The sequence below is a fragment of the Megalops cyprinoides genome, chromosome 14 (assembly GCF_013368585.1).
Source record: "Megalops cyprinoides isolate fMegCyp1 chromosome 14, fMegCyp1.pri, whole genome shotgun sequence".
Lineage (NCBI taxonomy): Eukaryota > Metazoa > Chordata > Actinopteri > Elopiformes > Megalopidae > Megalops > Megalops cyprinoides.
Genome location: NC_050596.1, coordinates 24,539,450 through 24,555,868, shown reverse-complemented (window position 1 = coordinate 24,555,868; position 16,419 = coordinate 24,539,450). Strand labels below are relative to the sequence as shown.

At 39.1% G+C, this 16,419-nt stretch overlaps 2 protein-coding genes across 4 annotated transcripts; both read left to right on the top strand.

The window, feature by feature from the left end:
- Positions 1-1,030: 1,030 nt before the first annotated feature.
- On the top strand, positions 1,031-6,060 carry LOC118789053 (gamma-crystallin M2-like). 2 transcript variants are annotated; one of them, XM_036545349.1, is made up of 3 exons: positions 1,031-1,039; positions 4,583-4,825; positions 5,785-6,060. In XM_036545349.1, exons 1-3 carry the CDS (start codon positions 1,031-1,033, stop codon positions 6,058-6,060), a joined length of 528 nt encoding a protein of 175 aa, XP_036401242.1. The 2 variants fall into 2 exon arrangements, with proteins under 2 accessions (XP_036401242.1, XP_036401241.1); XM_036545348.1 differs by lacking the exon at positions 1,031-1,039 and adding an exon at positions 4,235-4,243.
- A 4,686-nt stretch (positions 6,061-10,746) lies between these two features.
- On the top strand, positions 10,747-12,892 carry crygs3 (crystallin, gamma S3). 2 transcript variants are annotated; one of them, XM_036545259.1, is made up of 3 exons: positions 10,747-10,764; positions 10,856-11,098; positions 12,620-12,892. In XM_036545259.1, the coding sequence occupies exons 1-3, from the start codon at positions 10,747-10,749 to the stop codon at positions 12,890-12,892; spliced, it is 534 nt and encodes a 177-aa protein (XP_036401152.1). The 2 variants fall into 2 exon arrangements, with proteins under 2 accessions (XP_036401152.1, XP_036401151.1); XM_036545258.1 differs by having other exon boundaries at positions 10,756-10,776.
- The last annotated feature ends 3,527 nt before the right edge of the window (positions 12,893-16,419 follow it).

The following is a 16,419-nucleotide window of genomic DNA, read 5'->3' as shown; positions in this document are numbered from 1 at the left end:
TAACAAAGAAAATAAACTTCCTATATTGTAAATGATTGTTATCAGGAATGATTGGCTCCTTACAAGTGAGCCTGCCAGTTACATGGACTCCTTGCTTTATTGACTAATTGCCAACAATCTGAGAACAGAATGTATAAGTAATCATAAGTGAATTCACGCCAGCAAATATTGAATATGAATCCCTTCCCATTCCATGTTTTTTACAACCAGAATAGGAGTGCAATGTGTGTCCAGTGCAACACATCGGGTGCAATTTTTCTGGGAGGATAGAGACTGCCACCGTCCTGTTAGGGGGTTTTCTGATTGATAAACTCAGGTTAGCGGGTTTTTAAAATCAATATTCTGAGTGCATGAAAATCACTGGAACTGGCTCCCTTTACTATTCACATGCTAGGTGATTTTTTAAAATGTTCCTTTTATGGTCAAAGGTAGCCAGGGATATTGGCACTGTTTTGTGAATAAATGATAAAATGTATCTTTTTGTGCAACTTCGTTGAAAAAATGTGGCTAAATATTGTAGGGGGCTTTCTCACTGTAAATCAGATTGCTCCAAGAATTTCAGTAAACATAGATTCTTATGTCTAATCAAAAGTGTCGGAAATGTAAAAGTGTTAGGTTTAAGTTCAAGTTAATTACTGTAGCTCCGTAGAAATCCTTAAAGTGGGTCTACATATTACATTTTCTGAACCATTCACTAGTGGACCTACAAAGTACTGCAGCAGCGAAAACCAAACATTACAAGAATGAATGCTTCAGCACATTCACAGCAGGAAAGCGGAAACTGCAGCCAAAACTAGGTTTGGCCAACGAATTAAGAGTTTGTGAACTCCAAAAATAAATAAATAAATAAATAAATAAAATTTTACAAAAATTATACAGGAAGAAACATTAGGTGGACTTGAGGTGTAGTAACAGCAATTGTTCATATCCTTCGAAAGGCAAAAAGCCATGTAATATGAATGTCTCTACTAGAACATTTGTATAAAAGAAAAGGAAGAAGTCCATACACTGAGAAGCAATTCTGTGAAGTATGTTGAAAGTACCAGTAAAAATTTTGCACACACCTGATTAACATAATGGGGAACATACATTCAAAGACATGTTGATCTAAAGACTGATGCTTAAATGCTTGAATTTGTTTCTTAGACAAATATAAATAGTGAAATTGATGCTACGTATGAATTTCTTTACCACAGCAACAATAATAATAATTTCTAAAATACATTTGGGCTACTTTGAAGAATCTAAAATATAAGATACTCTTGATTTGTTTAACACATTTTTGGTCACTGCATAATTCCATTTGTATTATTTCATAATTTTGACGTCTTTATTGTTTCAAATTGTGGGAAATAGTAAAAATAAAGAAAAACCCTTCTATGAGTAGGTGTGTCCAAACGTTTGACTGACACTGTATTCCACAGCTCCAGAACAGATCAGTGATCAATACACAAACATTTCAGGCAGAAGACTTCCACAGGCTGCAACATGCACTCAGTAACCTGCTCGATATTAGAGGGTTATTCGAAAAAGTTTGTTGCATGGAAACATTGATAATTTACACAATGCATTTGAGCCAATGAAGGTAAACACAAGGTAGTAGCCAATAAAGGCAAGATTTGAAAACATCCACCTAATCATCACCAGTAATGGCAGTTTGTAGATACCTTCACAAAAAAAGCATGAAAATAATAAGGAAATTGATTGTAAAATTTTCAGTAAAACCCCCTTTGCTGCATACCTTTCTAATAAGAAACATATTCAGATATAACATAAAGCCTTAATCACTCAATACAAACTGCCTGACCACAAGTAACAGCACTGAAGGCTGAAGGCAACAGATTTCCAACACAGCTAGCATGGGGGCACTGAATAACTTCCACTGAATAACTTAAATTTTAAAATTTTCAGAGCATATTTTTTCAAAACATTTCCTGAAACAACCTACCTAATTGTAGCCATTTATGAGGTATGTGTGCCGTGAATTTTGAAACGCCAAAATAGCGAGGATGCTTCTTGCTGCCCTACCAGCAGACGGAAACAGTGTACGGAACATTCAGATATTAGGTCCATCGCAATTTTTAAGTGTCCAGTAGTGCCTATTTCACCTCAATGAGAACATCTAGAACCTGTTTTGAAAGTGGGAAATGATTGATCTCAAACAGTGCAATCCATTTACAGATCTAACTGCCTGGCCATCCTGTATTTTCAGCTAGCTAAATTATGTTATTTAAACTCAGCTATTGAAAACTAAAATGGCTCGCATGAGCTAGCTAGTTATCAAGGCTATTGTGCCACTATGTCATGGATTTTTCAAGGGTATATTTGTGATATTAAGGCCAGCTAACTAATATCTATTATCTTACAATATGATACAATATTATAATAACAATAATAATGAGTTTAAAAGTCATCACATGGCCTGCTAGTTAAACACACTACATCATGATTCATAAACACAAAGGTGTAGATATATTGATGCTTGTCAATGGAAAATATCAATTTCATTCTTGAAAGTGGGTTGATGTTGCTGATGCATTCATAGTTAGTAATTAACTCAGACAACGTATTCATACTTTTTGTGGAATATGGAACAGCAGCAGAGTGCAGTATGCACTTTGCAGGTATGTCAGAGATACATTGAATATAAGTCTTATAAAACTTAATTATTATTCATCTAAAACCCAGCTAGGTATGCCCAAAGATGAACACAAATGGGAGGATGATACTGAGTTAAGCTACTAGCCGAGATCATTTAGTTCCGATAATTACACAGTCAGTTCAATGATCAATGATGAGTTCAATTCAGAATTGACCCGAATTTGTCCTTTCTGTCTATGAATTGTTATTTATTTGCTTAGTAGACATGCGTACGCAGTGCTAATAACATTTCTTTTATCACCTATTTGTTACAGCTGGATATATTCTGAAGCTGTTTCCCATTTGGGATTTCAATTGACCATCTCCTGAGTTCAGGGCCATTTATAACCACTATGAGAAACTTACATATTTGTGCATGGCCAGGATAATTATCGCTAATTTATTTAATAAATAAATAGCAAACTGTACAGTGCTTGCAGAAAAGTACAAGATTTAAAGATACCTTGTAGTATTACCTTTTTTCCATATTGCATCAGCCTCCCAGGCTATGTATACAATAAGAAGATAATAAGGCATCATTTATTTATTTAGCCCTATTTACTCAAAACTTGGAAAGCATTCCCATAATGCCTTTGCTGTTTTTGCTGAATTTTTTTGCTTTTTTCCGCAGCGATAAGGCTCACTTAGTTTCGCCTAGCAATAAAAGTAATGGGTTGAGAGGTGGTAGCTTCTTGCATTCAGCTATGCATGCACAGTATGCTGCCTAAAGATGTGGTAGCCAACTTGAAAGCTCTGTGTGTGCTGTATGATATATGCCATGCATCATATCCATCCATGACAAGAAAAATATCTAGTAGGCGCTTTTCTCAACAGCAACTTACGATACATTAAATACTGTTACAATTCCAAATGCAATATGAGTTGCAATAAAACGTTGCATTCGGGAATGACAACCACAAGGAATCACGAACGATACGCTATCATCTTGAAACAATTAAAGATCTCCATAAGAATGCTATGAAGTAAGCCTTGCAAACAAGATTTTATTTTTATATTAATCTTGCAAATAATCCGACTAAAAACAGGGCCACTCATGTTCAGATCAGATCAGTCTACATGTACAATTCCAAAAAAATAGAACTGGTGCCATTATTGCATTATTACTTAAAAATACTGCAAGCCCAGTGCTGTAGCTTACTTCTGAAATAACGCACATAAATACATGCTCAAATATTCTTGAATTCTACATATTATATGACAATAACTATGTTTCTTTCGTTAAAACATTTTGTGCAAACAAAAATGAACGTGTGAAAAATTAAGTTAGGTATTACACCCTTGTGTAAACTAATACAATTGTATTCCAATAATTATTGATGGCTGATTAAAACAAGGCATTACACTAGCATACTGTGAATTGGCCTCTATAAATTTCAGATCACAGTTCCAGCAATGCTTGGATACAGAGTCATTAAATTGGAACAAAGCACAATCAAACTTGAACAAACCATTTTGCTGATATGCAAATCAGGGTAATTTAGATAACAATTGGTTTACACTGTCGGCACATTCTGTTAATACATATAAACTTCAGCTCGGTGACTGCAGTTTGGGAAGGAGAGCAGTAACAACAATGGGGAAGGTAAGACAGAAACATTTTAACTGATTATTAGAAATAACAATGCATCAGGCATAACAATGCACAATCTGTGTTAACAAATAAAATGGACGACGACACTGAGTTGCTCAGATATAATAGACTCTGATATAAATGACCTGAGGGATCTTTTTATTGTTGTTGCTAATGTAAGTTCTGCAAGTGTTCTCTGGAGTTTTTGCAAGACCGAGCAGCTTTTGTTTAGCAATAGCACCCCAAATTGCTACTAGCATTAAAAAAAAAAAAAGTGACTGATAATGGTAAGGCAGAGATGCATTGTAGTTTTGAAGCTCACCGTCGCGTCTGACTCCTGCTTCATCCTAGATCATATTCTATGAGGAGAAGAATTTCCAAGGTCGCTGCTATGAGTGCAACAGCGACTGCCCAGACCTGCACTCCTACTTCAGCCGCTGCAACTCCATCAGGGTGGAGAGCGGCAGCTGGGTCCTGTACGAGCGCCCCAACTACATGGGGTACCAGTACGTGCTGACCCCTGGGGAGTATACTGACCACCAGCAGTGGATGGGCTTCAGTGACAGCATCAAATCTTGCCGGTTAATCAAAAATGTAAGCCCGAGAGCCTGAGTCTTGAGTGTTGCATGTCTTAAGCACTTAAAAAGAAAATGAAACTGGGATTTTCAGATATTGCAAATAACTGCTTGCACATCGTCCTTTGAGTAGAAAATACCTCTAATCTTATTTGATTTTGTTCTGTAATAAATTCACAGTATTGACACTGAGGAATATTTTTACACAGGTCTGAAGTCATTCAGCATGTATGCTCAATTGGGTCAACAATTTTGACTGACAAGTGTTTCATTAATATAACTGCACAATATTTGTGTACTGTAACCGCCGTGTGTATAGCGATACTGTATATTTAATGCTGCTCCCAGGGTGTAAAAAATAATTTCTAATAAATTTGAAATAAATCTGTATTGCCATCTGATGCAAACTATCAGTAACCAAAGGCCCTTTTAAATGCCTTTTATTCAGTACTTGCACGGTTCTGTGCTGCGAATTTGGACGCTAAAGAGTGCAGGGCTAGTTTTCGCTGGGAAGTGCACAACATAGAATGGAATGCTACAGGGAGCAGCAACAAGGCATTAATCAGTCAAAAGCCAACAGACAATAAGTAGAGATAAAAGGGTCGTTTTTGGCAGCAGTTCCCCATACCCATAAACTGATGAAGGATGTATGCCAAGAAAACCTCTTAAAGGGGAATGTTTATTTGAGGCCTGGTTTATTTAAGGGTTTGTTTTCAGTACCCATAACTTTGGATGATCAATGTGTAAACAACAGCACAAACAAGGTCTAGAGCACAAGCTCTTTCCTGAAATATGTAACCGTCATACATTTTGCGCAAGGGCCTCCGTATAACGGCAGGGACATTTTAAAACTTTAGATAACATGTTAATGTCCGTACATTTTTTTTTTGTATCAAATCATAATGTCATCAGAAATGGCATTAGAAGGCAGAGGTTTTAATGTCGTCCACATGTATGTTTATTTGTTCTTAATTGAAGGTCTACGGAAACGTGTACAAGATAAGACTGTATGAGAGACCGGACTTCGGAGGCCAGATGGTGGAGCACTCCGACGACTGCCTGTCGGTCCAGGATTCCTTCAAGTTCCGTGAAGTCCACTCCTGTATTGTATTAGACGGCGCCTGGGTCTTCTTCGAGCTTCCCAACTACAGGGGGCGCCAGTACTTCCTGGAGCGAGGGGAGTATCGCCAGTACACAGACTGGGGTGCCACCTCCCCCACCGTGGGCTCCTTCCGCAGGATAACAGAGTTCTAATGCTCCACGCCTCCCGCCGCCCCGCCCCCCCCCCCCCCCCCCCCAGCAGCATCACTGCAGATCTCCAGTACTGACACTCCTCTGCCCTCAGCCTTTATCCTCTTCCTGAGGGCATCTTCCTGAGTCTGTTTCCCAATCCTGCCAATAAACAAACTTTTTGAGCAGCAGAAATGGTGTTTGGAATACTCCTTTAACATTATTGTCACCCTTGTTAGGTAATGTTGCATAAAACACATGCACGCACACACACACACAAATACTTGCGATAACAGTTCGGATATACCATCCCTTTCAAGTCTGAACTCTTTCTCTTTCCCTTTCAAGAGTAGGTCTGATGTCTTTCCCTCCTTGCTAAAGAAAAAGAAAAGAAAAATAGGAATGGAAAGGTTTTAAGGTTTCAAATAAATGAATACACAACTTTGCACATTGCATATGAGAGAGTTTACAATACCTGCCGCCATTTAAATGTCAAGACTATTTTAGCTCAATCTTGAAATAGAAATCAATAGTCAGTCTTACACAACTACCCCTCAACAGAACTTTAAAACAAAACACTCCATTTATAAGAATTACTGATATAAGAATCAACAGCATACAGTGATCTAATACACTGGGTTGGAATTATTCCTATACTAATGCTAAAAACTTCACTTTTAAGAATCAGGCAAAGTGTTTAGAAGAATCATTTTTGGCATACAAAATATGATACAATGCTCACTTGAGTTTAAATACAGCCAATGTTTATCACACGTTCATTAATGTAACACATAGTATGCAAAAATATTTTGAAAAGAATTGTGCAGATCAGTGCCTTGGACCAGTCAATGTAACAGGAAAAAGAAGGTTGCTTTCCACAATGAAAAATGTCACAATTTATTCTACATAATTGCTGGTTGGTCATGATTAGTAAAAGATAAGAAAAAAATACTGATGAACTGTTGTCAGACTTAATTATAATTACAATTAATATTTGTTTCCATGCCTGATCCATATTTATTTTTTATTTATTGTGCTGGGTTTACTACAATTAAAAGTGCAAAAGATAAGTTGTTCCTTGGACAGGCGGGATTGGTTGTCTTCTCTGAAACTTTTAAATGTGTTTTAGACAGGAGCAGTATGTACCAGTGACTGAATCAATGGTTTTGGATGTAATAAAAGGACAGAAACCTTCTAACACCACTTATATGAGTGTGCTAGTGGCTCCTGTTTCCACTCCTGTTACTCCATCAGGGTGGAAAGAAGGGTGACCAAATGAATACTTCCAAAGTCACTTGTGTGGTATGATGTAGCATAGTCTTTCATTTAAAACATGCCCCCATTTAAGGAGGATAAAGGGATAAGGGCATTTCCCAGAACTTTGTGTCTCTGCTCTGTATCCCCTCTTTGTTCTAGACCCATGGGCACTACAGGTCAAAATTATTAGAGAGGCACAACTCCGAGGGACAGTTTGTGGAGGCAACTAAGAGCCCTTCAGCATAGTAGCAGAACAGCTCACTCCTTCAAGGTGTTGGAAGGCACCTGGGTCTTCGTTGAGACCCCTGACTACCACAGCAGCCAGTATCTGCTGGAGAAGGGTGAGTATAGGAGGTACACAATGTGGATGTGCATGCCCCCTAAGGTCCATAAGACACACTGTGGCATTTTAACCTGTGATATCAACAAGACCACTGGGGATTGGACTGTGAAAAAATTGCAATAAACTTCTATGGAAACCATACTCTATGTGTACTGTGCATGTTTTGACCAAATAGGTTCATTGACATTGTTCACTTCCATAGCTTCATACCAGATCCAAATACATGACTTCCACTCATTTTTGTTTATTTACCAATTATAAGTGTCCTGCAATCATTAAATAGTAGAACACCTACAAATTTGTTGATTTGAGGAAGATATTGAGATAGTTACATTAAATCACAAAATCACCAGATCTGGTTGCATTAAGCAGTCACTCATTATGTAGGTTAAATCGATTGATAAGACTAAATCCATTTGCCCCTTTCAGACCTTGGCCAGTATTCTTTTTCTTGGATGGTGAGTCTATTTGTGTATTTCTCCAGTTTCTACTTCACATTTACCACTATACAGAAGAGAAATCAATGGGCAACAGAAAATGAGTTGAAGTTTCTCTTTCATTGACGGGCACATCAAAGGTGATATAAATGGTAGACATATATGAAGTCTTAAATGACAGCTTATGTAACATTTTGGGATCCAGACTGGCGCCTTATTTCCATGCTGTATTACTATTACTATACTATCCTAATGAAAACTTTCAAGTCTTTTTTCAGATTACATGTTAGGATGCATTTCATAAAAACAGTTCATGTTTATCGATAGAGCATTATGCATGATTTTTCTATTCAAAAACAGATGCCTTTGATCCTCAGAAGTGATTTATTCCTTAACAGTCACTCTTGCCGTCTGTAGTTTCTGTCCATTTCAAATGTGAAAATGCACTGCAACAAATAAGATTTGATTAACTTATTAATTGATGGGTTGTTCAGCAGAATGCAGTATAATCACAAGATAAACTGCTTCGATTTATGCAGAAACAGTTTCGCACAGTTCTTAACAAAGGCACCAAGCTAGCCTTTGGACCCATTTGTATAGAACTGTATTTTATACCATAGATTGGATGGATGATATCGGACTCTGACTAGTTGGGACGATATGTATTCATTTGCAACAACAGCATAGCTGAAACATTATAATGTACAACTATGAGGTTGTTCCAGAAGAGGTGGCTTGATCACAGTTTGAAATCAATGGACAGATGTAATTCTAAATTGTAATCTCACCTGACATTTGATAATGAAAAGCCACTCGTGTGACTGCCAGCAGCCAATTCAGCGGACAATGACCAAGTCCCCTAAATGAGAGCTTTTTGAATCTCATTCAGCATGTTTGGCAACTGCAGAGATGCAGGAACATGGTTGTGCACATATTGCCTTGACAAATCTCAGTCCACACTGGGTTCATTGGTTCTAATACCCCCCCATCTAACAAAAGCAAGTGACAATAAATGTAACCTTGTAACTTAAATTTCCAAGTGCAGATTCGTTCAATTCAGAAAAGAAATTCGTTAACCATGGTTGGCACTGGCAAAGTGTATGTATAGCTAGCTGGCTAGGAGTAGCAGATGTTCAGTATTTAACGTGAATATTAGTGCAGTTATGTTATAAAACTTTATTGATAGAATCCATACTGTTTTAGCTTTCTGATAGCTAGCTAACCATGCTATGGAGGAGCAATATGGGCCTTATTGAACGCATGCAAGATAGCTAGCTGAAGAAAATGACTTCATAAAATGTGTGTCATTCATAGGTAGTTACCTAATATAGTAGCTATGTACTAACATTACAGCTTTTTGGCTGTATGATTCATTGAGTTTAATTTAGTCAAATATGCTAACATTTCCATTTCTCACGGTCTCACTAATTAATTAAAAATTAACTCTTTTTTTGTAAAAATATAAAACTCTGTTTAATGTGTGTGGCCTTGCTCTGTAACCATGGTATAAGCAAATTAACCCACACCAAGCCATGCTGTTGTGTAAAAATAAAGCCAGCCCTTCAAGGGTGGGTAACAGCCACTTGGCTCTGCCTTGGGTCGCATCACACCAGCCGGTCATGTGTTACCCAGTGACACAGCTGGTCAAGGGTTGTTCCTTTCAGATTGTATTTAACATGGATAACCACAATAGTAAAGGTAAGGAACAACACATTCCATTTTAAACGCACAGCAAGGTTACTGATTAGACATTTTACTTTCCAGTCCACTGTCCAAAAGTTTATTTTCTAGTCCAGTGTCCAAATGAAACCTCAATCCTTATGGTGAGCTTGCATTCCAATGACACACTGACACCTTGATAATGTTTATTGGTGCCACTTATCCAAAGTTCTGCTAAGTCATGTAGTGAAGTGCAACAGTCATATAACTTTAAATGCATCTTGCTCATACAGGTGAGGTAAAAGGGAATCAATACAATGTACACTCCAGCCACAGAAAGCATCAAGATGAAAATAAGAATGATTCTACACTAAATCAACTGCGCTCAGTAGGAAACACCCATTTGTGTGTACCTGTGGACACGCAAATTTACATTCACAAACAGGGCTACAAATACATAACTCTGTGCAAACTCTTAATGAACTAAAATTCGGAAATAAATTCCCCCAGCTGTGGAACAGTCGAGTGCTAGCAGTGACTGCAAGGAAGCTCCACATTGGGCTTGGAAGAGTCCCAAAGGCTGAATGGTTAGTGCCAAATGACAGTCTAGTCAGAATGCAGCACATCTACTAACACTCATATTCCACTGTTCACCTCTTGAAAATGAGTGCAAGGAGCAGCATTGCTGTTTTTGCAACTAGCATCCATCCTTTGGCAATAGGTAACCGACTGCTGGAAATGATTTAATCGGATAAATAAATCTTTTCTGGAATCAGGCGTGGTAGGATGAAAAGGTCAGCTTCTAAACAATAGACATTAAACTTTGCATAAAGCCGCGTATTTTTAAACAAACGCAGCAATAGCTAATGTGCTGATGTAAATGCTGAGTCCATTTAAATGACAATGACCCTCTTGGCAGAACATATCATTGTCCTGCTTATATAAACGTCATCCTTGACAGCTGTCAATACAGTTTAATTCAGGGGAAAATAACACTTCTGTATTAGGCCAAACATGGACCGCATGGGGAAGGTAGGTGGCCAGGCATTTATTCTTACATCTAACAGAACTCCCTTGAACTAATGTCCCTTAATGATGATGTGTGTTTGCACCTCCCCTACAGATCATCTTCTATGAGGACAGGAACTTCCAGGGGCGCGCCTATGAGTGCAGCAGCGACTGCCCCGAACTCAGCTCCCACTTCAGCCGCTGCAACTCTGTCAGGGTGGAGAGCGGGGCCTGGGTCCTGTACGAGCGCCCCAACTACATGGGGCACCAGTACATCCTGACCCGGGGCGAGTACCCCGAGTACCAGCGCTGGATGGGCTTCAACGAGACCATCAGGTCCTGCCGCCTGATCCGGACTGTAAGTACTCTCCCGCTCGGGGATGGGGTAGGCCGGTGTTGGCGTAGCGATGGTGCGTGTGCCAGCGTGCCAGTTCAGCTTCGCTCTGCTACACACTGGGAGAGAGTTTTCAGCTGTGCCCATCTGATCGTCTAGAGCAGCGTTTCCCAAGCCTCTCCTGGAGGACCCCTTGTCCTGTTAGATCTCTCCCTGCTCAAACACAGCTGATTTAAATGATCAGTTTGTTATTGAGCAGCTTCAGGAGTACATAACGAGTTGATCATTTGAATCAGCTGTGTTGGAACAGGGAGAGATCTAAAACATGCAGGACAAGGGGTCCTCCAGGAGAGGTTTGGGAAACGCTGGTCTAGAGAGCAAAGGCAGGGAAGTGGCAGGGCAGAGGGGTCGACATACTGTCTTTAAGGAGTCTACTTTAGCTGGGCAAATAGGGCTCTCTCTGTAGATTGCATCCCAAATGTAGACAAAACACTAGAGGAAGATTTAGCTGTTTCTGCCTATATTCAATTCTTTTTTCCTAATCAATTTTGCAGTCTGCACTTACCCTTGAATGTTAACTACCAACTAGTAACAGCAAACCCAGATTAACCCAGATTCAATCTTGTGCATTTTCTTTGGCATCGCTGCCATGTATGGAGGTTAAGAAGATGCTTATCTTACTCTACTGAGGTAGCTAGCTAGGTGTGGTAGTTAACAATGTTAAAGTTAGCAAGTGATAGCAGTATGACCCTCTTCATTGTTTTATGTCAGACCTAACTAGGTATTTAGTTCAGCTTCTTCCAAGTGTCAACAAGTTTGCAACTTAAGTGGAGGACTGTACCTTTAGCTAGATAGAATGAGCTAGCTAGCTGCTAGCTTTCGTTAATAGACTGCAGATCCAGCTGACATTTTTAGGGCAGTTTTGACTTTTGAAAGTTTTATTTCCTGTTGTATTCAAGAACAACCAAAAACTTTCTTAAGTGTCAATATCTAGCATTGTTAGATGGTTAGCAATGCAAAGGGTGTGATATAAATGAAGTTGACCCAATCACCAAATTAAAAGCAAGCAAAACCTTAAGTTCAGATTCCTTCCAAGTCAGTGAATTGAAAGTTTAAAATTAATAAACAATCACATTTGAATCAATCACCCACTGTTAGATCTCACTCATTCAGGAGTACCCATGTATCTTTGGTTCTGTAGAGTTCTCTACGATAAGACAACAAGTCCTGGCTTCCTCTTGTTCACTACCTTCCAACTAGTACACTACCATAACCTGATGGTGGTTTAACAGTATGCCCAAATGACTCATGAGACCTGAAGTTTCTTGTCAATTAATTTGGCCAGTAGCGTACAGATATTGCTGGTGGTGATCTAAGTTTTTTTCTGAGGGGGTTTTGGATAATCAAATGGTTTTAGAAAGTGCTCCAAGCAACAAAGTGTGTCTGAAATCTATCAGTAGATTCAACAATGGTAGAGTACCCTTTATTCTACAGTGCATCTGTAATAATAACCCCCCCCCCCCCCCCTCCCGTTTTCTCTCTCAGGGATCTGGCATGCACAGACTCCGCATCTATGATCAGCCTGAGTTCAAGGGTCAGATGATGGAGCTGAGCGACGACGTCCCCATGCTCTCTGAACACTTCCGCCAGCGGGAGGTCCACTCCTGCAACGTGCTGGACGGTGCCTGGGTCTTCTACGAGCACCCCAACTACCGCGGACGCCAGTACCTGCTGGAGAAGGGCGAGTACCGCCGCTTCACTGACTGGAACGCCATGCACCCCACCGTTGGCTCCATCCGGCGCGTCGAGAATTTTTAGAGCTGTAACGTAGGGAGCGTCCTGTTCAATAAACCCAACTGAGCAAACTAAAAGCAATCTCTGTCTCTGTCTGATACATGAGTGTGAGTGTACGCGTGTGAGAGTGGACATATGTGTATGTGTCTATATGTCTTGAAAGAGTGCGGTAGCAATTGGTGGCACATACACAACTTCATTTTTACTAACTGACTGCCAACTTCATTCCTCTTAGTTTCATCTTGGGGTAATGTTATTTTTCTTAACATGGTGAAATTGCAGAACAGATTTTTGGATGTGAGAAAAAATGTGAGAGAAAAGATGAGTTTAAAGTAAGATTTTATCCTCCCATATTTCTGCTAGCCACCACTGCACCGTAACCACTGGCACATTCCCCCAGTAAGATAATCAGATAATTATAATTTCCAAAGACTTGAAAGTTGGACAATGGCTAGGATGACAATACAGGGAATTATATACCCATTATATTGCAACGGACATGATATGCCTCTCAGGCAAATTGCAATATTATACTATTCCTCATTCCAGTCCTAACTATGTACTTGCCCAATCGTCTAGTGTTGTCCAAGGTCTTCACTGAATAAGCTTCAGTTTCAGGAGGCCGGCACATCAGTATTATCCCCAATAAAAGGTTTGCTGCTTTCAAGCAAATTGACCACAACAGTAAACCATATACATAATAAAAAATGTAGTTTTTTAATTAAATACAGCAAATTTTCATTTAAATAAAATACACATAAATGTATTTCTAAGATGGTTTTCAGAATATTTTGTAACAGATTCACAAAGTATACTATAACAGAAGTGATGTGTGTGTGTTTATTGCCATATTGGGTCCTGACTTTAGTAACCCTTTTTCCCCTTCTTGTAACCCTGTTTTAGAATAGCCAAATGCACATTAGGCTTGTCTCATTATGAGAACCTTGGTGCTCATACAAAAGCAATAGAGTAGCATGAATGCAATTCCACAATTCACTCTGATGGCTATTTTTCACACTACAAGTCATACAGTGAACAAAGGTGAAGTGGTCCTCATTTGAGGATAGACAGTACTCCACTGATGTCATCCAAGAAACTGGGTTACCTCCAAAGAATCACAGCGTGCCTAAGAGCAGCAAGCTGAAAAAACCCTCATGAACCTACCCGCTCCTACCCCCAGTGGAACGAAAATAATTTGTTCCACTGCTGTTGACTAGTAATATGGACAGTTTTGAACCTAGGCCAAAGGCCTCTGCATTCAAGACAATTGTCTTACTAATTGAGCCACTCAGGAGCCCCCCACTAACACTTTATAGAGGTATAGACAGATATCCTCTTTCCCTGGAGTATAAAAGAAAAAAAACGACTGAAGAAGTTCATTAGTAGCGTGCATTAATAAGGATAACGTCAGAGGACTCTCCAAAGAATGGAAATAAGAAGTCATAGACCTAGACAAACTATGAGATCACAAAAATCACAAAAAGCTATATCCAACATTTTCCACTGTAGTATCTATTGAAATTTAAAGCTAGTGGCACAGTGAAAACCCTTCCAGAATGAAGAAACAACTGTGTCTTGCATGCATGAGTTGTGAGACAAGTGGTTTGGGGAGCAACCGTAAACCCAAAGACAACAATTGGAGATGTCCAAAACAAACTGGCATCTTAGAAATACAAAGTGTCAGACAGTTATTTTCAAAGCTACTTGCATGGCTGCGTCATTGCTGGCTGGGTTGGAAGGAAGAACTCTCGGCACACCACTTAAAGAGGTACCTTGAGTTCAACAAATTACACTTGAATGACAATTGGAAGCTTGTTTGGTCATCAGATAAAAGAACAGTACCTAATCAGTAATTCTGCCAGGAGGAACGGTCAAAACTCATCCCTCAAAAGTGTCAGGATCTCATAAAACTCTATTGGAAGAGCCATGTCAGTATAACTACTGGGATTTGATTAAATGTGATCCTCATTTTATCCAGACTAAAAATTGCTATTCAGTAACAGTAGAGCCAAATCAGAGTTGAGATACTTGTGGATAAACCCTACTTAAGTGCTTCTGTGGAGGACTGCGTGTTCAGTTTAAGCTGCTATGTAGGAGATGTGCATTTGGGATGGAGTTTGCCCAGAATGAGAGTGTTTTGCTTGATCTGACAAGATTGTTTTCTCTCCACAATGTTTCTGCTCAGGAAAAATTCAAACAAGTTATGCACTGCAGTGGTCATCATGTGTAATAACAACATTATTGGTACCTAGATGGGCAAAGCCCAGGGGATAGCATAAAAAACTGACTTTCTATTTGATGTTATATTAAATTTTAAATTTGAATCAGTTCACCCCATTTGACAATCCGGTAGAATCAGTCACAATGCACCTACGAATAATCTTCCCTATCATATGCTGTTCTCGTCATGTGTCCCATACTACACTGTCTCACTTTCCTGAGATAAGTGAATTTGCGGTAAGATCTCAGGTACAGTAGCTAAGCAAATGAAAAAGAAATTATTATTATTATTAGCACTCTATACTTTAACACTCAACATTTATTTGACAGCAACATTCCCTATGATTTGAATGGAAGGCAGCTACAAACAGGGCACAGAACTGTGAAACAGCTGACATAGTTGGATCAGTCAGAAAACATCTCAGACCACTTTACCAGTTAACTACCTATCTAGCTAGAAGTCTAGAGAGAAAAATTTACAGTCTCCTGTCTCGGGTAATAGCAAATCCAACAGGCAGTAATGAATCCCAAGGCTCATTTACATGGTATGGTTTTGACAGACACTGTTTCCAGTGGTTGTGGCTGGATAAAGCAGTTATTTATGATGACTCCTCCTGGAAGACCTTGAATCCACACTGTAGCCTCAGCTATACTGAAAAAAAAACAGTGCTCTTGGTCCTCGCCATGCAGTTCCAGCTAGTGTCAGGGTACATCATGACATATCTCCAAATATTTAGCCCCAAAAACAGTAGAAATATTTCGTGTAGCTATTTAGTAAAAAGTGGTTATGTGTAGCTAACTAGCAAATGCAAGTTGTATTCATTTCATTGTAATACATTACTTCGTGTCATGCCTGAAAGGGGTAAGAAACATGTCAATTCAGTTTCTATAACATTTGCTACAGCTGAAACTTCTAACAGGCAAGGCTGCATATGGGCCCGTTCACACTGCAATGAATGTGCTTTGCAAATAATGTAATGTGATGTAATGTCGAGCCAAGCTGAACCACCGTATAAATAGAGCCCCAAATGGAAAAAGCGCACTGTCCTTGTTAGATCAGAGCACAAACAACATCCTATCTATCGGTGTCAATGTGCTTCAAGCACATCCCCTGTAGGATGCTACTATACACAGGTGCCTTCTTAAAATTCCTCTGCACTTAATTTCAAATTGACTGTTTCACATGAAGAATTTAACAGCATGTTCAAACACTGTAATCCTAATGGCTGGTTTGCGTGTACTGTGTTATTGATCTAGCGTTATCTGATGAATAATGTTAGAATAAAACCAAAAACTTTGAACGAAGCACCCTGCTGTGTTTTTCCTTTTTA

Coding starts and splice junctions, on each gene's coding strand:
- LOC118789053 (XM_036545349.1), top strand. Junction 4,826..5,784: donor CTTGCCGGTTAATCAAAAAT/GTAAGCCCGAGA, acceptor TCTTAATTGAAG/GTCTACGGAAACGTGTACAA.
- crygs3 (XM_036545258.1), top strand. CDS start 10,756: ATGGGGAAGGTAGGTGGCCAG. Junction 10,777..10,855: donor TGGGGAAGGTAGGTGGCCAG/GCATTTATTCTT, acceptor CCTCCCCTACAG/ATCATCTTCTATGAGGACAG. Junction 11,099..12,619: donor CCTGCCGCCTGATCCGGACT/GTAAGTACTCTC, acceptor TTTCTCTCTCAG/GGATCTGGCATGCACAGACT.